We start from the raw sequence: 23,037 nt of genomic DNA on the forward strand, positions 1-23,037 counted from the left end.
CTGTTGGGCAAGATTTGTATCTCTAGCCTGGTGCTGACACTCATCACTTTTGCCTGTGGATAAATGTTGCTTAGGACAAACAGGGATGTGAGGATGGAGGAGAGACAGGGATTGACTAGATATCCTAGACCATCTCCCACCCAACTTCCATCATGCCCAAACTTCAAGTTTTTTACAGTTCCTATCTTCACAGCAGTCTGGTCCCGTAAGTGTTTCAATCTGGTGTTTCCTCTATGTCCATCCGTCTGCTCAAAATTTCAGGCTCCATGATAGTACCTTATTGGGGCAGATTTATTCTGTTTTTGTTTCTTTTTATTTTTTCCATTATTTCATATAATTATTGGTTTGAAGAAGATGGACACGTGTTTGGTTCACCCTCTCCACCCAGCTTTCTCCCTTTCCACTCTTTCTCCCAGGCTGGTCCCACCCTCCACATCATATCAGTTCCTTCATATTTGCCTTATACTGTTGCCCTTGCAGTCAGATGAACCTGGGCCAATCCTACTTTACCATGGATACAAACTCCCCTGAAATAGTACCTGAGTCTTGGGCTTTACATATGAATTTTCCCATGACCCAGTGAACAGTCTTTTCTTTTACCTTCAGGGAAAGACTCAGCTCAGGAGTATGGGAAGCACTAAAGTTGATCCCAGTGGACTGTCTCTGCTGTGCTCTTTTAGAGTCCTTTGAACAGGGAGAGGGAGTAGGTTACTAGGGACCTTCCCACCTCCCTTCCTTACCCTGAAGAAGCACCTTGTTCTCACAAAGAAAAATTAGGGACAGTCCAACAGAAGCTCTTGGCAACCAAGCCTTGCCTTGTCACCATGGGAATAGTAGCCTGTGCGAGATATTTTTTAAAATTGAACAATGATGCCCAGGAGTAATAATAAAAATATTTTAAAATGGTAAGGGCACCAACTTTTTAGAAGAGTTTGTCTTCCCAAGGACCTACTCCAGGACCTGGAGATCGTGACATCTCACTAGCAGCCTAATGGCTACCCACCTATACCTATATGAACACACACACACACACACACACCTCTGCTAGCCTCTTTGGCTCCTGATCTCATCTAAACTTAGTCCAAATCTTTAGCTTTCTGTGTCCCAAACTCATGTATTATAGAGGTTTGTGAATCCCTTTTTGAGCATACTCACTGACCGCCTAAAAACTATTCATGAGAAATATATCTAAGGTAAAACTTTTCATTTCCTGCCAGATTAGCCAGTCTTCTTATGTATGAACACTGAACTGCTCGGCTGCTGTGAAGTATGTTGAAAAGGAGTTATTATGCTTGTATAGTCATCAATTATCCCAGAAAAGATAGTGTCTTGAGAATGGGGTGAAAATTAATTTATTTCCCCTGTATATGCTTCTTCTCTTTTGAAGATTGTACCCTGTGTCTATTGAAAAGATAAGGGCTGTTTTTTAGTGGGGATATTGCCTCCACTAAGGAATCTTATGATTTGCTTATTCATCACATTCTCTTATTAGCTTTTTATTCAGTCAATAGTATTTTTCCTAGTGCTCACAGCTGAACAAAAATTCACTTCTACTATAGATGGGCAAAGTACCAGTTACTCTCCCTCTGCTTCCACTTGCATCCCAATAAGACGACATCTCTCCAAAAGATTCATTTCCCCTATTCATCTCCCTCCCCACATCCAGAAGAGTAGGACGGGTGAGACAAAATGCACTACCCCTCTACCTGTGGTCCCCCTGAGCCAAACCCTGAATGTTTCAGCTCCAGATATCATAGAATTTCCCTTGCAGTGAGTCACCTCCACTTAAAGAATCCTTTTTTAAAACTTTTTTTTACACATTCCTAGAGTGTCTATCACTGTCCGTTTAGATTTAACTATATAGACAAAATCTGCCAGATTCTTTTGCTCACCACTGTTCGCTCTCCTTTTTTTCTGCTCCTAACTGAGGTCTCTGCTCCTATTTATTTGATGTTTGGTTAGAATTCTTACTCTAGTATTTTCTACGTATGAGTATGTTAGTGATATAATTTCTGAAGTCTTCCAAATGGAGGCTCAAAAAAGAAGGTAACCTGTTCAGGTCACATAGCTAGTAAGAAGCAGGTGACTAGTAATGGGTGGGGGGGGGGGAACTCAGATAGGGAGTAACAATCAAAATCATAGGATAAAATAGAGTTTAACCCAACTTCAAATTTATAAAATGGTGTAAGACTGCAAAGAACTGGCCAGAGGTGAGGCTGGCATGGGTGGGCACCATGTCAGTACAGGGAAGCTAGTGCATGTCGGTGCACTCCACTTTATACCGTACTGTCCACCCTAGGTCTTCAGGGGTGTGTGGTTCTCATCCTTGGTGCAGCGGGGGTGCACCAAGGATGAGATCAGCTGGGTGCAGCTGATTATAAATCATAATAAAAATCTCTACACTCTGTGTAGGTTTCTCAGCATGTTCTCCTTACATTACACAGAAACAGGCAACCGTGCAGGATTCCTCATTTCTCATTAGTTCAGGACACAGTTTGGGTAAGAAGCTCAATCCAAGATCAGCTCCTAGGTGTCCTTGGCTCCTGTGTATGGGGTGGAAGTCAGACAGTGTGGGAATAGGGTGTTCAACCATCCCCTTTACTCTTTTCTTCAGGGGCAAATCCAGTTATAGAGATGAGGTCTTCTGGCTCCTAGGCCAGAACACTTTCTACAACCACAAACGTCTTAAGTGAGAAGATGCTGAGAGAAACAAACAGCAGAGTCTTTGTGTATCAGACCTTTACCTTTGCTACGTGTGGGGGTGAGGACTGAAAATGTGCAATTCCTCACTAAAAATCAGAGAGAAGAAGGGGAGACTATAGATAACTGGGGGAGAGGGAAGGGCTGGGTGATACTGGCCCTGAGCATTGCAAGAATGCAGCAATCAGGAGAGGCGTGAATAAACAGTCCCCATATTCCCTCTACCCCCACCCCAGCCCAGGGGATTTCAGGATGCACTGGGCAAGGCTTTCTCCCTCTATCCCCAACCCTCTGGCTTTGTTGCTTTTGTCTCGAAGCCCCCAGTGTTCAGGACTCCTCCCTGCCCCTCTTGAAGCTTTCATTCTTTTTTTTTTTTAATTTTATTGACGTATAGTTGATTTACAATGTTGTGTTAATTTCCACTGTACAGCAAAGTGACTCAGTTATACATATATATATTCTTTTTCATATTCTTTTTCATTATGGTTTATCACAGGATATTGAATATAGTTCCCTGTGCTATACAGTAGGACCCTGTTGTTCTTGGAAGCTTACATTCTAGTGCAAGGAGACAAAAACCAAACTAACAAAAAATAATGATATGTACTATACAGTGAAATGTAGTATATGAAATATTGGGATAAGGGGACAGAAGATGACAGAGGAGGAGAGGACAATATTTTATAGGGAGTGGTCAGGGAAGGCCTCTCTGGAAACCTGGCATTTAACAGACATCTAAAGAAAGAAGGGAGAGAGTCAGGCATGTACCAGGGCTGGGGGTTCCAGATCAAGAAAGCTCTCCAGGAAGTGCCCAAGATGGTCCACTGGAGTGAATGAAAAAAATACTTCCACCTCCATTTATATTTTTACCCCAAAAATAAGAAATTAAGTGAGCTAACATTTAATGTATCAATTACAAAAGAATATATACATATATAACATAAATAATATATATGGAGTGGATGCTCAGTTTGTTGAAAATCGTAGGGGTGGGAAATTAAAAGTTCAGAGATTACTCCTGCCTAAGGCCTCCTGAAAGGCAAGGATAAATTTTATCCATGTCTTTGTCTTCAGACGCCATCATATTATCTGGAACAAAATAGGTATCAATATTCCGTGTATATCTTTTTTTTAATCTCCTGTATATATCTTTTTTATCTCCTCTACTTCATAGCAGAGTTCTTTTTTTTTTTTTTTTTTTTGGTATTTTTAATAGCAACTAGGCCTGTGCCTTGCGGATGGGTCCCTAAGAAATGAATAGATGAATAGATGGTAGGAAGAGTGAATCAATGTGGGGAGAGGTGATTTACCGGAACTGCATGCACTGAAACGCTGCAAAGGCAGCCTTGGCACAATAAAAAGACCTTGGGCGTTGGCGTCTGACAGGAGTCAAGATCATCCAAGGACTGCCCACGGGCAATTTATTCACCTTGTTCCCTCATCTGTGAAACAGGAAATGGATTAAAGACAAAGATGATGAAATGAGACAATCCTGTGGAAAACACCAAAACACAATGCCTGGCATTTAGTGGGTGGTTCCCACCTTTCATCTCTCTGCTCTCCTCATCCCCACCCGCCAGGCAGCCCGCCCCGCACTGTCAGTGCGGGAAATAGCCGCTAAGACAATGACAGGTAGCGGCGCCGGCTTTGCGCCCACGATGCCTTTTACCAAAACCACAAGGACCCAGAGTGATGGAGACACAAGTTTGCCAGAGACTGGTGAAATGAGCCTTAGTGAACTGAGAGGAAGATAAGTCGCGGGGGAAAAAAAAAAAGGTTGAGCCCCCATGAGCTATTGCAACCTTGGACTAACAGGGTTACACTCAGGGACCACGTGACGCAGCACGTGGCACCTCCACCTCTCAGTTCCCTGCCACAATTGCAGCCCCCTAAAGGGGTGGGAAGCTCTTGGGGGCCAGAGCACGGAAGTTGCGCAAACCACACCATGCTGCCATTGGCCGTCATGACTGTCAATTCTCACCCACCTCCGCTTTCCCCCGCCTCCTTCCCCCTCCCCGTTCCTCAGGCTGATCCTCCGGCGCCATCTGCAGGCCGCACGCGGAACTCCATCCGCCCTGAAGAAGCTTTTGCCCGCAGCGAGTACTAGCTGCTCTAGGGCTGGGCGAGGTTCTTTCCGGCTCTGCTAGTGTGCGGGGGCGGACCTGGAAAAGGGCTGTCCGCGATGATCTCAGTCCCAGGAGCAGCGAGGGAGGGTCACAGAGGGATAGGTTGGGGCATCGGGGAGCGGGACTGGAGTGGAGCAGCCCCGGGAAGTGCTGAGGTGAGCTGGGGTAGTGGAAGCTGATTAGAACTATAGCGGAGAAGCAATGCCTGGGGGCGGGGGGGGGGGAGTAGGGGGGAGGTGGGGAGAGGGGAGTCACGTGCCGACTGCTTGGTGGGTCATCCAGGCTCTGCTAAGAGCTGTGTGTCTTGAGGCCAATTGCTTGATGTCTCTGTGGAGACAGTTTCCTTTGAAACGGGGATGACTGTAGCTGCCTCCTATGGCTGTTATGAGGATAAAATTAGTTAATATTTGTAAAGTCCTTAGAGTAGTTTTGTTCAATGAAGAAAGATGGTCACCAGCAGCATGGCATCAGCTCTTGAGAAATGCACCTGGCCACACTCTAGCCTTATGGAATCAGGATCTCACAGGAGCTCAGGAATGTGTTTCAACAAGCTCCCCAGAGGATCCTGATGCAGCGTAAACTTTGCGAAGCACTGGTCTGAGTTTCTCAGGCAGATCTGTTGATGCCTCTACTTGTTAAAAGATGCAGGTTACGGAGACTCACCCCAGACCTATTGAACTTACACTGGGATTGAGTCCCAGAATCTGTGGTTTTTAAATGCTACTCAAGTGATGAGTTTGAACAGGAATGGATGGAGAATCACAAATGGGCAATCACTTTAATTTACAAATAGGGAAATAAGAACAGCCCCCACCCCAGGAGGCAAGGGAGCTTGCCTAAGGTCTCCCCGCAGGGTCCTAAGAAGCTGTGAGGCTCTAAGGTTAAACTCCTCCTGGACACCCCTACACCCACCCCAACTAGACCGGTAGCCTCCGACAAACTATCCTGTTTCGTAATCTGTGAAATGGGGGCAAAAGTCACACCTAGATCAAGTGGTGACTGCGAAGATCAAATGCGACCCAGATAAGTCCCCACTGGGGATATAGATTGGACTGAAGTGTTCATCCATCTCCAGGCCTCAGAGCCTGAAATTCCTGCAAGTGCCTGGAACCCTGTAGGGTGGTTTTCCTTCTAGGAATTCGCTTGATAAAATAAGACTCCTTGGAAACTCAAGTCACCAGGAGAGGAGCTTCAGGGAGACAGTCAGATGTCTAGGCCTCTTAGTTTGGCCTGAGTCTGGCCCAGCCCAGTCCTGAGCCATCCCCTGAGCCGAAAGACCAGCACAGCCCAGGGTTTTCAAGTCCCAGAGTGCAAGAGAGGATGAGAAACCATCCAGCTCACCACTGTCTCTTAGCCCCAGGCAACATCCACCCTCGTATTTCTTTTACTGGAGAAAAATCCCGGCTTGCTGGCGGCCTCCTTCTTGGAGCCTCTGGTGTCCCGGGAGGGAGGGCTTTACCCTTCTGTAAGTGCACTGTCTTCCTAGGATAGGATGGACCAGGGGTCTCTGTAGACAGTTTAGCTGCTAGGCCTTCAGGGCTGACCCTATGTGGTTTCTGGAAATTTAAAGACCCCACTCCTGTCCTCTTTTAAAAAGGAGGACAGCTTCTAAGCCAAAGTGAGGTGAGCCCACTGTGAACTCATAGGAGAGGAGGAATAGACCATCCCTTCTGTGCTTTTGCATAGCTCAGGGCCAGTTCTGGAATAGGATATCCAGGCCTTCATCCCCAGCTCCTCCCCAGAGGCCAACGCTCTAGCCCTCCATGCTGCTTTTGCCTTTGTACATCTGATGACAGTTCCCCTCATCCCTCACCTATCAAGTTCAACTCTAAATCCCTCTCTCTCTCTTCCCCCGCCCCCATACTCTCCTCAGGTAGAGGCAATAGTCTCTTCTTTGTTCCCAGAACATGTTGTTTGCAACTAAATACAGAAATCAGCCCTCTCTGTTAGGATTTTTTGAGTGGTGGTGGGGGGAGAGACATCTGTCAGGATTCATGGAATAGTCACCATTCCAAAGCACTGGCCTTGTCCCCTGACTCTCTCAGGCTTGGCTTTAGTATTTGATGAATCCCCATCTCTCCAGAACATGTGAGTGGTCTTTACCTCATTATGGGTTTGACGACAGTTAAATAACCCAACCACCTGCGACTTGGCCAGACGTATTCTTGTCACATTTATAATGAAATGCAGACTACCTATTACATACTGCCAACAAGGTGCTGAGTCCAAGGGACTGTGCAGTGTGTAGTCTTATCAAAGGCAAACACCTGTTCTCAAGGATGTCAGACTATTTCAACAGCATCATATCAGCATCAGCGGAAAGTGAAGTCTCCTTGGTGGCTCAGCAGATTCCTTGAGCAATCCTTACTCTGTCATTGTTGCCAAGTTGCAGTGGGTTTGCATCGAAGCTTTCAGAGCACAGCCTCGAAGGGGAAAGCAGTGCTGGAGCTCTGCCACGGACCTATAGGTCCTGATTCAGCCAGCTCTAGGCTGTTAGTTTTCTGGTGAGGGTCAGTTTTACACTTAAGACAGAAATGGAAGACTGCCACCTAAAATGGCATCAGGCCAATTATTTCAAGCCTATGGTTCAGTTGCTATTCCAGTGACCAGTAAACAGACACGGAGTAAAGCATCAGCTATTAGCTAGGCTCAGGGAGCCAGGATGCTCTGGGATTGGCAGGAACCATGTGCTGGTTGAGATGCCATTACAAATGGGCAAAAGTCCATTGGGAGGTAAAAATATAAATGTCACCTAAGAAACAGAGGATCTGGAGAAACAAGGCAGGCTTTTTCTTTGTCTTCTGATGAGCTATCTCCCTTTGAATTCTTTTTTCCTTTTCCTTTTCACTGCATCTCAAATTTAGTTCTCAGTTAATGGCCGACCTCATTACCATCATAAAGTCCAAGCTTCTCTGTCTCTGTCTTTCTGTCTCTCTCTCTCTTTCACTTTGGTCTATGTTATTCCTTCCCATGTCCAGTCCTATGTCTCTTCCTGACCCTCCCTGGGTATTCACTATCACGTATTGAATGTGAATCCTTTCACTTCACGCCTTGTCATTCAGTTGGAGTGGATTAGTATCTCTAAGTCAACATGTCAAAAGTAGAAATCACACACACACACACACACACACACACACACACACACACACACACACACACACACACCGCTCCTTCCTTGGATTTCCCATACCCGTTAAGGAAGACTTTATCTTTGCTCAAGTCGCTCAAGTCAAAAGCCCAGGAATCATCACTGAGCCCTCTTTTTCTCTTGTTTCTGGAACTCCCCATCCGTAAACAAAGCTCATGGGCGTGCCTTTCAAAATAAATGCAGGATCCAACCGGTGTTCACACCTCCACCACTACCACTGGAAGCTGTGCCTTCCACATCTTTGGAAAGCTGGAATAGCTCCGCCTAATCGCTTTCTCCCTCTGCAGCTACTCTCATACCCTAGAGGTTCTGGTCCACACAGCTGCCAGGGATTTTTAAAAATCAGGTCATATACTCCCTTGCTTCAAACCCTCTGTTTAGAATAAATCTTGCGCTTATAATAAAATCCAGCCGCCTTACTATGGCCTACAAGGTGCTTAGCGGCAATGGCAAATACATGTGCTCCTTAAGGTATGTTCCTTTCCAGGACAAATTCTCTGTCCCCAGAAATGTCAGGCAACTTCAATAGCGCCATTCTCTACTGCCTCTTCCTTTTCATAACATTTTAACATCTCCAGAGTCCATAAAGAAAAGAGAATCAGCAAGTCCCCTTGTGCAATAATTTGTTCCCCATCTATGTATGTTACTACCAGTCACCTGTACGTTTTAAGATAATTTAAGGAATAAATTAAGTGATTTGATAAAACTATCATAGTTTTTCTCTTCTTTTCCTCTAGCTTTTTAATGTTAGTTTTACAATTACACTTCTAAGGTTTACTCTCTCCAAACCCCACTGAGCACCTGGAATTTAAGCAGTGATTCTAGTTTCTCTGTATATATTTTACATCAAGTCAAGCTAGGAAAAGCTTTCAATATTATCCAACACCATCGACTTTTACATAAACATCTGTTCTATTTCAAAAGAGTTGTCACCATCATCACATATCAATTATGTTCTCCCCTTCTTTGACCAGCTTTTCAAAAATAGCACCCAATACTAAAGGCATCCCCTCCTATTCAGTTTCTTAAACAGTAAGATGTTTTCACAAGCCGCTTCTTTGGTCGTCAGTTTGGAGATGCCTAACTCTGGAGCCCTCCCTTAGGACTGAAAATCCTCCATATACTAATGCATGGCCTGGGAACCGGGAGTGCGGGTGCTGGCCTCTTCCTGCTGGTTGGAGAGTCTGTGCAACAGCCTCTAGGCGAAGTTGGCTCCTTTGCTGCGGACACCAAGTCAGCTGCCTGCTTTGGGCAATTCCGTGCGCTGGAAGCTGGTGAAACCCACCGCGCCCACGTCCGCAGGTTCTGGGCCCGGAGCCTCTCCCGGGAAGTTCCGTCCACCGCCGCCGCCGCCCACCCCGCAGCGGCTGAAGCGGCTGTGACGGCCGCGCTCCCGGCCCCGATGGTCCAAGCTGTGAGTCCTGCGGCTCCGGAAGCGGGGCGCGTTGCTCCAGCTCCGCGCAGGCGCTGTGTCATCGGAGCCGCTGGTAAGGCGCGAATCTGCCGGCTCCTCCCACTCCCGCGCCCCGCTCGCTCAGCTCCTCTCCTGAAGACGGCTGACGCGCGTGAGCAGGAAGAAATGGAGGGAAATGGTTGTTTGAAGTTTGTCCCGGAACAGGGAAGCTGACTGTGGCCCGAGCGTGGGGAGTTAGTGGATGGATGGGATCGAGGCAGGATCTTCAGCACGAGCAGGCGGGCTGGGCACGCATCTTCCCGCGCACCGCCTTTCAACCGGTCAGCCCGCGCGATGGGGGCCACGCCCATCCTTTCCCGCCGCCTCCTTCAGTGGTCTGACTCGGCCATTCTGCTTCCGAAGTGGGTGAGCTACTGTCCAATGAGGGCAGACAGCCTCCGCAACCTCGCCGCCATTGGCCAGACGCGATGTCAAATCCCAGGCGGGGATGCGGGGCTTCCACTCTTCCTCTCGAAGAGTTCCCGCAGAGGACCAGCCAGGCGCCATCCTCGCAGCTCTTGCGGATCCCGGTTCGGCAGTCACGGGCACCTTTGGGACAGATTCTCAGCTTCTGTGAGCGGCTCCTCTGGTCTCGAAAAGGACCTGGAGTTTTAGGGGTGGTTGTTAAGGGCACTAGTTAGTTCGAGGGATCTCAGCCCAGATCCAAGGAGGTTTCGGAGGGAGGGGGGCATAAGCAGCTCCCCATTGTGGTAACCCCCTCCCCGCTTCAGAGGTCAAGAGTTTCACACCTGGAAAGACACTTTGAGATCGTCTAGTAGCTGTTCCAACCAACGTGTCGTGTGCCTTCGGTGTTGGGGACCGGGGGCGGTAATGATAAAAGTGGAAATCCCATAACTGCGCCCCAGGCGTACTGAATCATGATCTTTGAGGATGGGACTCTGGTATCTTCTTCTCCCCCTCCCCCTCCTCCCCCTCCTCCCCCTGCTCCCCCTCCCCCTCCTCCTCCTCCCCCTCCCCTCCCCCTCCCCTCCTCCTCCCCCTCCTCCTCCTCCCCCTCCTCCTCCTCCCCCCTCCCCCTCCCCCTCCCCCTCCTCCTCCTCCTCCTCCCTCTTTTTAACAAACTCAGAGGGGAGAATTCTCAGAACCAATACAAGTTTGATCTGAACCAAACTCCTTCATTTACAAATGAGGAAACTGAGATTCCTAAGAGGGGTGTCATCTGGGGAGGGTTTGACAATTTGCAGAGGTTCTTTCTTGGCCGTGGGTAGTTCTTCCATTGCTGCTCTGATCAATCCTCAGCTGAATACCTGGAGGTATTCATATATCCAGAGTTCATATATCCTTCATGTATCCGGAGTTCTCTCTCTGTGCAGGTCTCTCCCTTCTGTGTCCTTTGAACTCCTGCCACCTTGGTCTCTCAGCTCTGTCTCCTCAAATCAGGAGTTCCAACTGGCTCTGGCTTGCTGCCCCTCCTTGCATCCTGGCCTGAAATCTCTCAAGGAAGTCAGCTGGAATAATCACAGGGTACACCTCATTTGTCACTGCCCTTAATTGCATGGTGTCCAGTTCCTTGCAAATTACTGTTTCATCTATTTTACCTATTTTGTCTTGTTTTGCTTTCAGACTGAAGGGTAAATCTGGATGCTGTTACTTTATTTGGCCAGAAATCCAAGGTAATAACGGTTTTAATGTTCTTGTCTACTAGTTCTATCATCTCTGTCTCTTCTGGATCTGTTTCTATTCATCGATGTCTGTCCTCATTGTGGGTCATATTTTCCTCCGTTTTATGCCTTAGAGTTTTTGACTGGATATCAAGCTTTGTCAATTTAACATTTTTTTGGGTGCTAGAAATGTTTTTGTTCCTATCAATATTCTTGAGCTTCATTCTAGTGTACAGTTATGTTACTTGGAAACAGTTTTATCCTTCCAAAGCCTGCTTTTAAATTTTGTCAGGTGGGACCAGAGCAGCCTTTAGTCTAGGGCTAATTTTGTCCCACTGTAGAGGCAATACCTTTCTGAATACTCCTCCTGATACGTTATGAATTATGAAGTTCGACTTTTGGGAACAGAAACTATTCTCAGCCCTGTGTGAGAAACAGAAACTATTCTCAGCCCTGTATGAGAAACAGAAACTATTCTCATCCCTGTATGAGAAACAGAAACTATTCTCAGCCCTGTATGAGGCTCAGAATTTTTCCATTTTTTCCCTTTGGGTGGTTCTTCCCCTGACTTCCAACAGTTTCATTACATTCATGCACTGACCAATATTTAGCTGAAATTTCAGGGGTACCCACTACAGATCTCTGACACTCTCTCCATCTGTGTAGTTGTAGCTCTCTAGTACTCTGCCCTAAAAACTCCAGCCACTTGGGCCTCCCAGGGCTCTTACCTTGTCTTCTCAACTGAGGGAAACTGCCAGGCTCTGCCTGTGTTTCCCTTCCCTGAGATATAGCCTGGAAACGCTCCCCAGGCAGTAAGCTAGATATCCCCAGATCCTACCTTGATTTAGGGATCAGAGATCACTGTTCTGCCCTGCCTGATAGCCAGTGTTTGAAACTTATTATTTCATATATCTTGCGTTTTATTTGTTTAGTCATTTCAAGTAGGGGGGTAAATCCAATCCTTGTTTCTCTATCTTGGCCAATAGTGGAAGTGAGTTATATTCTCTTGGAACTCATCATGAATTTCATGAAGGCTGAAGAGAACACGTCATTCACTGCTACAGGAAATCACCAGAGTACCAGACCTGAAGTTTCAAAGGTATGTGTACTTTTAAACAACTCTGCTGGGGTGACACTCTAACCATAGCACTATCTTAGGATACCCAAAGGGGATAAGTACGTAAAGAATGGCAGTTTTAACCCCTTCTCTTGTGTTGTTTAAAATATATTTGGGGAGATCATACATATAAGTGTTTGTGTAAAAGCAAAATGATAGTGTATTAATTAACAAAGCAAAGTGTACCTTGTTAGACAACAAGATGACTTAGAAACAGTATAGACACTTAGTATCATTGGAAATATGGATGGGCAAAAATAATAATGTAGTTAATGTGTACTGAGAAATTACTGAGTACTTGGAATTAAGCTGTCACTTCCTATGGATTATCTCCTTTAACATTTAGTAAAACTCTATGCAATAGATATTATCATCCCTATTTTACAAATGAAGAAACTGACACTCAATTTTCTTAAAACTGCAAAAGTAATGGAGTTCAGAGTAAGGATTTGAACCCAGGCAATCAGGCTTCGGAGCCTGATTTTTGACCAACACACTGTTTTACTCAAAATATGCAAAATGATAATACTAAATCAGGATATAAAGTGCTTTTAAAGTGCAGAAAGAAGAGTCCTTAATTCAGACTCAAGAAATTTGTCATATCATATGAGAAAGATCTTAAAGAATGAACACAGTTTCACAAGGTAGGTGTATCAAGCATAAGGGAATAGTCTTGGTAAAGTCATGTACACATGAAAACGTATTTGAGGAACAGTATAGCTAGACTTGTTGGTATGTAAGGAGAATTCAAGAATGTAGTAGGCAAATAATACTGGGAAGATGGTTTGCTACAAGATCACAGTAGGCTTTATATCAGTAAGAACATTTTATTTTGTCAGGGAAAAAATCCTCTAATTGTGAAATAACAAAATTGATTCATTGGATTAAAATTAAATAAAATTTAAAATTAATTTTCTTTATGCACTAGCCACATTTCAAGTGCTCAGTAGCCATATGTGGTTCATGGCTGCCATATTGGACAAAGCAGATATAGAACATTTCCATCATTGCACAAACTTCCACTGGACAGTGCTACTCCAGATTAAGGGACTCTGTGGCCTTGCTACTCAGTGTGGTCCATTTACAAGCAGCACTGATATCACCTGATCAGCTTCTTAGATCTGCGTGATCTGCATTTTAACAAGGTACCCAGATGATTCCTATACACATTAAAATTTGAGAAACACTGTTCTAAAATACCCTTCTACTGGAAGATTCTGTGTGGTGAAACCTATCATTCTTATCAGCATTATTTGCTAATATTTATTTAGCCTTTTTTCAAAAAGAGACATTTTTTAGCCCCTTGAGGGAAAAAAATAAATGGATTCATTGGTTCACACATCTGGAAAGTCCAGAGGTCAGCTGAGCTTTAATTCAGTAGTACACAATATTTTCAAGGACTTATTTATGTTTTCACTCCCTATACTCTGCTTTTCATGTACTCCTCTGGCTGACTTTCTGCCTAGTGACAATATAGCTGCAGTAATTTCGAAGTTCATTCTTTACCATCCAGATAATGAGTCTATCCTGTTACCCTGAGGCAACTTCTCTTTGCCTAATTGTCTCAAGCTAAGTAGCTCAACCTTCCTGCACAAAACCTTGTGGCTAAAGAGGCACTTAGGGGAATCAAGATCTATTCCTGAGCTGGCATGAATTCATTTCTATACACCTTTATGACTGCTGAAAAAAAATTGGAGAGAGGTAGAATAGCTTTTTGGAAAATAGCTGCGGTATCTTTTACTTATACCATGTTTAGGTATTTGGATTTTATTCTGTAAGTAAAGGAGAAGTATTTACCGTTCTTATCCTTGTATTATTTATGAAGAATGATTTAACTTAAACTTTAAGTTGAATATTCAAGTTAAAGTGTCTAGGGCTGTGCTGTTCAATATGGTAACCACTAGCCACATGTGGCTATTTAACTTCAACTTAACTGAAATTAAATGGTGAAAAAAGTGACTAATTCAGATCCTCATTTGCATTAACCACATTTCAAGTACCCAATAGCCACATGTGGCTGCCATATTGAACAGTGAAGATGATGAACATTTCCATCACTTCAGAAAATTCTATTGGGCAGTACTAATCTGGGGCACTCACTTACAGAACAGAACTACAGTGTAAAATTTCCAAACTGTTTGGAGGGAATATGGGGTGATGAGGGGGAAAATGGATCTAAATGAGGCAACAAAGAAGGAGAATGTAAATCTAGAAAAAGTGGGGAAAATAGAATGCACACAAAATAAATGATAGAAATGAATACCAAAAAACAAAGTTGGTTATCTTACTGGTTGCATGAAAGACTTTAACTTTTACTATTACTTTTTAATGTGTTTATTTTATATACAGTAAAATTTAGTATTTTTGGTGTACAGTTCTATGGCTTATGACCAATGCTTACAGTCATGTAACCATGACCAGAATAAAGATGCAAAACAGTTCCATTACCTTAAATAGTTCCCTTTTACTCACCCTTGTCCTCCACCCACCCCAATGCCATCCATATATCTTCTTTGATCAAGTGTCTATTAAAATATTTTGCCCATATTAAGATATTGGTTTGTTTAATTTCATATTGTTGAGTTTTGAGAGTGCTTTGTATCTGTTGGAAACAAGTCCTTTGTAAGATTGCTTCATTTGACGAAGACTTGCAGATACTTTATCTCAGTCTGTGGCTTGTCTTTCCGTTCCCTTTCTCTCTCTCTCTTTTTTTTTCTTTTTCTTAATACTGTCTTTTGGGGAAAAAAAGTTTTCAATGTTAATGAAGCCCATTTTATCAATTTTTTTTTAAATTTCTCACCTTTTAATAATCACTTTCTTTCTTTTATTTATTTATTTATTTATTTATTTATTTATGGCTGTGTTGGGTCTTCGTTTCTGTGCGAGGGCTTTCTCTAGTTGTGGCAAGTGGGGGCCACTCTTCATCGCGGTGTGCGGGCCTCTCACTATCGCGGCCTCTCTTGTTGCGGAGCACAGGCTCCAGACGCGCAGGCTCAGTAATTGTGGCTCACAGGCCCAGCCGCTCTGCGGCATGTGGGATCTTCCCAGACCAGGGCACGAACCCGTGTTCCCTGCATTAGCAGGCAGATTCTCAACCACTGCGCCACCAGGGAAGCCCCCATTTTATCAATTTTTTTATCGTGCTTTTGGGTTTATGTCAAAGAACACTTTTCCAAATCTAAGATCACAAAAAATTTTCTACTGGGTTTTCATCTAGATGTTTTTATAATTTTAGGTTTAAGTCTATGATCTGTTTTGAGTTTATTATTTTTTACGGTGCAATGTATCGATTGAGCAATAGTAATACAATATATTCTATTACAATACAGTGTGTGTATAGAACAATAATAATAGTAAACACACATTAGTTAGCATTTGTTTTTTTTTAATGTTTATTTATTTACTTATTTATTTATTTTCTTATTAGTCATCCATTTTTTACATATCAGTGTATACATGTCAATAGTTAACATTTGTTAATTAATTAATTAATTTGTTTTGCATATGGCATCTAGTTGTTCCAGCACAATTTCTTGAAAATGTTACCCTTTCTCTACTGAACTGCCTTTACACCTTTGTTAAAAATTAATTGAATATATATGTCTGGGTCTATTTCTGACTTACTGTTCTATTCCATTGATCTATTTGTGTGTTCTTTATTAATACCACACTATCTTGATCACTGCAGCATAATAATTCATAAGATCAGTTAGTGGAAGTCTTCCAACTTTGTTCTTCAAAGTTGCTCTGGCTATTCTAGGTCCTTTCCATTTCTATGTAAACTTTAAAGTCAACTTGTCAATTTCCTCATAAAGCCAGCTGAGATTTTTATAGGAATTTTATTGGCTCTATAGGTCACTAGTAGATGATTGACATCTTAACAATATTGAATCTTCCAATCCTGAACACAGTATATCTTTCTATCTATTTAGGTCTTAATTTCTTCCAATATTTTTTTAGGATAAATGTCTTGAATATCTTTTTGTCACATTTTTCCTTTGAATATCATATTTTTTGATGTTATTGTAAATAGAACTTTTTAGAAGTTTATCTTTCTGATTGTTTGTTGCTTGTAGCCTGGAACTTCGCTAAACTCACTTCTTTCTGGTATCTTTTTCATAAATTCTATAGGATTTTCTACATAGATGGTCACATCATCTGTGAATTAAGACAGTCTTACTTATTTCTTTATGATCTGAAAGTCTTTTCTTTCTTTCTCTTGTCTGGCTAGGATTTCCAGCATAATGCTGAATACAAGTGGCAAGAGCAGACATCCTTTCCTTTTTCCCTAACCTTAAGAGGAATACATTCAGTCTTTAATCATTAAGTATGCTGTTACGTGTAAGTTTTTTGTAGATGCCCTTTTTGAGATTGAGGAAGTTCCCTTCTATTCCTAGGTTGCTAATCATTTTTCTCAAAAATAGATGTCAGAGTTTGCTAAAATGCCTTTTCTTTGTCTGTTGAGATGACTGTATGTTTTTTCTTTTTTATTCTCCTAATAGAGTTAATTACACTGATAGCTTTTCTTTTTTAAAAATTTCCCCCAGTTTTATTGAGATATAATTGACATATAGCATTGTATTAATTTAAGGTGTATGACATAGTGATTAGATATATGTATATATTATGAAATGATCACCACATTCATCACCTCACAGAGTTAAATTTTTTTCTTGTGATGAGAACGTTTTAAGATCTACCCTCTTAGTTAGCACCTTTCAGTTATCCCATACAGTATTGTTAACTGTAGTCAACATGCGGTACCTTAGATCCCCAGAAGTTATTTGTCTTATAACTAGAAGTTTGTACTCTTGACCAACTTCACCCATTTCCTCCACCCCACCCACAGCCCACTCCTAGCAACCAGAATCTATCTTCAGGGAACAATCTGGGGTAATTATATGCTTTGCTTCATTTTTTTCCTGTTTTTCAAGGATCTCTGTCCTTTCTTGCCTAATGACCAGTGTCTTGAAAACCATTTCATATATTTTGTCCTTTTCTCCAGTTGTTTCAGGCAGGAATGTAAATTAGGTCTGTATTTCTCCATCTTGGCCAGAGTGAAAATTTGAGACATTGCTTTTTGTATTCTTTCCAGAGGTTTTCGTTATAATTAGTAAGAATAATAGGCTAAAATGGAATTAATTCATCTTAGCTGCTCTCTTCTGTTATTCTTAAAAATATAAATAATGACATACCAGCATATTGATTAAGGGCATCTTCAAAAGTTCTACAGGAAACACTGTGTTAAATAATCATTAGAAGCATTTCCTTTACAATCAGGGAGAATGGAGGAATACTCACTATTAGCTGGTGATTACATAATCATCATTACATCACACTATACTGGTGATTCTAGCCAGTATAATAAGATAAGAAAAATAAGTAAAAATACAGTTAAGAATTGAAAAGGAAGGAACAAGTCATATTCATGAAACATCCACAGATGATATGATTGCCTATTTTGAAAACCATAAAGATCCATAGACCAAATATTAGAAATGATTATAATTTAGCAGTTGGCTAGATTTAAGATTGATATTTACAAAAAGATGGATGATTTATCTTGATCGGAAATCATCTTTCTGATTATTTCTGTTATGCTTTCTGCATAATATCACAAAATTATTTTATGATGTCTAGAAAAATTATTTCATGATGCCTAGGAATAAATGTAAGAAATGATTTGTAAGTCCTTTGTGTATAGTATTATAAACCTTTGTTGGAAGACATGAAAGGAGACCTAAATCAATGTCAAGATATCAGATATTCATGTGTAGGAAAACTCAATATTATGGGAATGTCAGTCCTTCCCAGATTCATTTATTGATTCAATACAAGCCCAATTAAAATTCCAAAAATTTAATTTTCTGGCATTTAACAGGATGATCAAAATTTATTAGAAGAGCAGAGGGCTAATATCCAAGACATTTCTGAAGATAAAGAGTAAAGTGAGGGAAATTGTTTTATCAGATATGAATGCTTATTATAAGGTTGTAATTAAAACAATATTTAGCACAGATATGGAAAAATATACCACTGAAACAGAGCAGAGACAAACCCATAAGATATATGAAAATATCTTTATATTACTTTGTTGGGACTTCCATAACAAAATACCACAAACTGGGTGACTTAAACACAGATATATGTTGTCTCACAGTTCTGGAGGTTCAAAGTCCAAGGTCAGGTTGCCTAGGGAAATATTAAGACTTCAGACAAAACGTTTTATGTATAGAAAAGCTTGTCATATTTACAGTAGTAAAAAATTAGAAACAATCTAAACATCCAGCAACAGAAGAATAGATCAGAAACTATTGTACAGTGAACTATCATATAGCCCCTCAAATTGTGTTTTCAAAGGTTGTTTAATGACATGCAAAAGCACTGGCAGATTGCTTAGTGAAAAATAAACTCATATGCAGCATAGTATAATTTAATTTTATAATTAGAAAAACATGGAACATTATTATTAAAGGTGATTCTTATTAAATTTTTAATCTTTCCTTTTCTAAGGATACTGTCATGCAGCAGGCATGTTCTGGCACACCTGTTGATCAATCTCTATCTGACATACGAGAGTGTAACAGCACCATTAAAGTTAAGAGTGAAGTCAGTGAGCATGAAACATCCGCTAAAAGTCAGAACCCACATGTGAGCACCAGCAGAGAATGTCGTTTCACCTTTACTTTGAATGAACGCTCCAGGAAGTCAGACCGTAGTGTATTTACAGCATATGGTGAACTCAATGAGAATATCTACTCAGTTCTAAGTGCTAATGACCATTTTAGTGGATGGATGGAGAATCATTTTAAAAAGAACATTATTGTTTATGAAGAAAAAACAATAGAAGGATATGTAAATTTAGGAATGCCTCTCAGATGCCTACCTAGAGGTTCCCATTTTAAAATAACGGTTGGTCAAAGAAAGGGTGACCAGGAAGAAGATGATCCGATGTTACGCCAATGTGAAAATCCAAACATTGAATGCATTCTTTTTCACATTGTTGCTGTTGGGAAGAACATAAAGAAGATTCTCAAGATCAAAGAACTTCATGAAAAAGGAACTACGGTTTGTATCTATGCTTTGAAGGGTGAGACTATCAAAGAAGCCCTATGCAAGGATGGCCGATTTCGGTCTGATCTAGACACATTTGAATGGAAATTAATGGAAGGTCACCAGAAAATTCATGGAAAACAGTCCATGGTGGATGAAGTATCTGGAAAAGTCTTAGAATTGGACATTTTTAAAAGACCATTTGTCAGGAAAGGTACCCATAAACAAATTAAACAGAAGGATGAAAATGCCACTGATGAAATTGGTCCCTGGGATTTGATACAGTCTAAGAGCAAAGTCCATGAACCAGAGAAAGATGGAAAGACTGAAGATGGAGAACACAACAGAGAAAAAATTCTCACACCTCAAAGTCTAGGGGATGATATTGAAGATAAGACACACCAGACAACTTCCAAAACCAAACGTTATTACAATAATAGTTGCTTCAAAAATCGTAGGGGGAAAAACCCAAATGTTAGGCAAAGGCCCCATCTGGGTATGCAATATGCTATGAATTGGGATCTCCAGAGGGAGGTAGCTAATCTCTGGGTGAAGAAGTTACAGGTGTTGAGCGAAGTTATGATGCATCAATATCCACATTTTAATGAAGAGGCACTTCGGATACAAAATTATTTTGAGGAAGAACAGAAGAGAACGCAACTGCCAACATTTGAACAATTCAATATCTATAAAGAGTACTTTGGAAAAGTGACTGAAAATTCGACTTCAGTTGCAATCTGTGAACGTCTTGTTCATCTTAGTAAGTCAGTTGGGTTCATGAAATGGGACAATAATGGAAACACAGGCAATGCTACTTGCTTTGTCATCAACGATGGTTTTATTTTGACCTGTCAACATGTTTTACATTTCATGGTGGGAAAAGATACAGATTCAGATTCGTGGCCGCATATAATAAGCAGGTGTGCAAAGGTCACTTTCACTTATAATGAGTTCTGCCCTACTGATGTTGATTGGTTTTCCATGGAGCCTCGTTTGGTGATGTCTGATGAAACTCTAGATTATGCCATTTTAAAACTAAGAGAAAATGGAAATGGATTTCCTCCAGGCCTAGGTGGACAATTTTCCCCTCAACCATCTAGTGGTTTGCTTTATTTAATTGGTCACCCAGAAGGCCAGATCAAGAAAATAGATGGTTGTGCTGTGATTTCTTTAGAACAACGGTTAGAGAGGTATCTAGACCATCATCAAGATGGGGTAGCAGGACCCTATGCTGCCACTTATAATGCTCGCCCTATGTTTACCCAGAGAAGTTTCCCATCAGAGGTTCAGAGCACTCACACAATTAGTTATGATACTTGTTTTTCTGTTGGGGCCTCTGGCTCCCCAGTGTTTAATGCATCTGGCAATTTGGTTGCTATGCACTCCTTTGGGCACTTTTATAAACATGGAGATGAGGTTTACGCCTTTATCGAATATGGCTATTCTATGAATTCAGTTCTTTGTGATATTAAACAGAAAGATGAGAGCTTATACAAATTATTAACAGAAGAGAAAAATGAGAACCACCATGAAGAGAAAGATAACAAACAAGAGTCGTTACTTCAAGATCATCAGATTGAACCCATGGAATATTAGGAAAAGGATGCTGCTTTAAAAAAAATATGCCAATAGTTTAAAGTATTTGGGGCTGTTTCTTTAAAGTATAATGAATATTATTTCTCAGTTAGAAAACTTACAGAGAATCATGTGGATGTACAAAACAGATATTAGAGTTCAAATGAATATTGATTTTTTTTCTCATTGGCTTTTTCTTTTAAACAACCTCAAGCCTCACTTAAAATATTTAGGTTGGGTGGTAACTACTGGCGTAAGATAGGCTATAAGGATGTATTGTACAACATGGGGAATATAGCCAATATTTTGTAATAACTGTAAATGGAGTGTAACCTTTAAAAATTGTATAACAATTTTTAAAAATATAAAAATTTTTTTAAAAACTTAGGTCACTTACTCAAATAGTTTGGTGTTCGCCATTCTAAATGCCTAGGATGTTATATCCATTCCATCTTTATAACTGGTGAAGTGATTATTATTCTCTGTGTAACAAGATAATAGGGAAATATACCTTTAGAGTTAAGGAAAAAAGACATATTGTTCCTCTAAAATCCAAAATTCTTTGATCTTTTTTCCCTTCTATGCCACTGTGACATCAGCCTCTATTGTAATTGCCAATAGAAAATCCCAGCTTTTCAGTTCTTTTCTCTAGTTCTGCCCTTCTCTGGCAGATATAAAGAGTGACTTGACTAGTCTCTATCTCCACCCTCTCATGTTCACAGTCTAGAAAGCTAACAACTAAATATGTCAGTCCACAATTTGCAACTAAGATTCTGGATATAAATCAGGTTCCTCTAAATAGATGCACTTGCATGTAATTTGGAAGACAGATATTAAATGGAGGCCATCTTTCTTCTCCATATTCTGGCAAACTAAGTCAGAAAAGTGAGTGTCTAGAGACAGTAGTGTTGGCCACATTCAATGTCAGTGTTTAGTCATCAGCTTCATGGGTACCGGAGTAATTGTGGCAGTGTCAGCAGCCAGAATCAGCATTGCAATGTCTGGTCACTCACTTAGATGGTGTGGAGAGGCATTTGTAACAGCTTCCTAGTCCAGCTTCCTGATTCCTGGATTGCAGCTATGAAGGTGTGTTCTTGAACTCAATAATTCCAATATTGGCCTTCTGAATCCCACTGCTTTTTATCATACTAAAGATTTGCCAGCACTAACCACTTCAGTTATATCTCTTTTACCTGCACTGAACTCTGACATACCCTCCATACTAACTAGCAATTGATGGAACTGTCCAAATATATGATAGTCTTCCAGCCGTGCAAGAGCCAGAAACCTGACTCAGAAAAATTGTTGTTTCGGAAACTTTAGATTTGTATGTTTATTAGAAACTGTCGAATTTCAAAAATAAAAGAGGTTTACTTCTCTCTCGTGTAATAGTCTGAACATACTGTCCTTTGTGGTTGTGGGAATTCCAGGTTGTCAAGGTATTAGGTTTCTTCAATCAGGTTCTATTACACCACAGTCCTCAACATGCAACATGGTCCAAGATGACTGCTAAACTTCCAGCCAACACACCTATGCCACAGCCAGGGGTAAAAGGGAGATTGCACAAGGAGAGTGCACCTCTTTCTCTTAAGAACGCCATTCAGAGACTGCATATCACAGATCCTCATACCCATTGTCTACAACTTGGTCACATAGCTCAGTTAGCTGAAAATCAGGCTGTGAAACATAGTGTTTATTCTGGTTGACCAGGTGCCCAGCCTAAATTCTATTACTGTAGAATAAAAAAGAAAATAGATGTTGGGTAAACTATAAGTCTTAACCACAGTCCCACCCATCTAGCCCCTCTAGTATCTTATATACACTTCCTTCCACATATGAAGCACACCTACCTACTCTCCAATATAGTCCGGCATTTCTGGGTAATGTGCATTTCTCTCCATCACATCTGAATGCAGCTCCTCATGGCCCGGAGATATATCTGCCCATTCCCGCTCATCCTACTAACACACCTGATATACCAGAGTGGAGTGTGGTGAGAATCCAATAACTTAAATTTTTATTCAAAAAAGAGGAGAATGGAAAATTCGGCAGTCACAATCCCATAGCAATGATCAAGTCCTGTTTTTCAGGAATTGCCAGGATGCTTTGCTCCAGTAGGGAGTTCAATTTATGCTTAGTTCACGTTACAACTCTTGGTTACTGCTTATTCGAGTTGGAACAGCCTTGACCATTGTCTCTCAGAGCCCCAGATTTTGTCTTTCAGGGTGTTCTTTTCTGTCCAT

General features: G+C 41.5%; 1 protein-coding gene and 1 pseudogene across 5 annotated transcripts in view; one reads left to right on the forward strand and one right to left on the reverse strand.

Moving 5' to 3' along the window:
* LOC309667853 (elongation factor 1-alpha 1 pseudogene) overlaps window positions 1-8,114 on the reverse strand; it is a 21,186-nt pseudogene extending 13,072 nt beyond the window's left edge. Inside the window, exon 1 of the transcript XR_014268528.1 lies at window positions 7,992-8,114. The product of XR_014268528.1 is annotated as an elongation factor 1-alpha 1 pseudogene (transcript). The remainder of the gene's footprint in view (window positions 1-7,991) is intronic.
* On the forward strand, window positions 4,884-22,546 carry FAM111B (FAM111 trypsin like peptidase B). Of its 4 annotated transcripts, none has more exons than XM_082476088.1 (4): window positions 4,884-4,981; window positions 11,012-11,061; window positions 12,036-12,148; window positions 18,680-22,546. In XM_082476088.1, the coding sequence occupies exons 3-4, from the start codon at window positions 12,068-12,070 to the stop codon at window positions 20,813-20,815; spliced, it is 2,217 nt and encodes a 738-aa protein (XP_082332214.1). In that variant the 5' UTR covers window positions 4,884-4,981; window positions 11,012-11,061; window positions 12,036-12,067; the 3' UTR covers window positions 20,816-22,546. The 4 variants fall into 4 exon arrangements, with proteins under 4 accessions (XP_082332214.1, XP_082332212.1, XP_082332213.1 ...); XM_082476086.1 differs by lacking the exon at window positions 4,884-4,981 and adding an exon at window positions 7,989-9,793; XM_082476087.1 differs by lacking the exon at window positions 4,884-4,981 and adding an exon at window positions 7,990-10,000.
* Window positions 22,547-23,037: the final 491 nt, after the last annotated feature.

This window comes from Balaenoptera physalus (assembly GCF_965194825.1).
Source record: "Balaenoptera physalus genome assembly, chromosome: 10".
Lineage (NCBI taxonomy): Eukaryota > Metazoa > Chordata > Mammalia > Artiodactyla > Balaenopteridae > Balaenoptera > Balaenoptera physalus.

Bases quoted from the DNA above. Each gene is read 5' to 3' on its own strand.
- FAM111B (XM_082476086.1), top strand. From the start codon at position 9,630: ATGGATGGGATCGAGGCAGGATCTTCAGCACGAGCAGGCGGGCTGGGC. The intron at 9,794-11,011 runs GTGAGCTACTGT...TTTTGCTTTCAG, and splicing joins CCATTCTGCTTCCGAAGTGG to ACTGAAGGGTAAATCTGGAT. The intron at 12,149-18,679 runs GTATGTGTACTT...TCCTTTTCTAAG, and splicing joins CCAGACCTGAAGTTTCAAAG to GATACTGTCATGCAGCAGGC.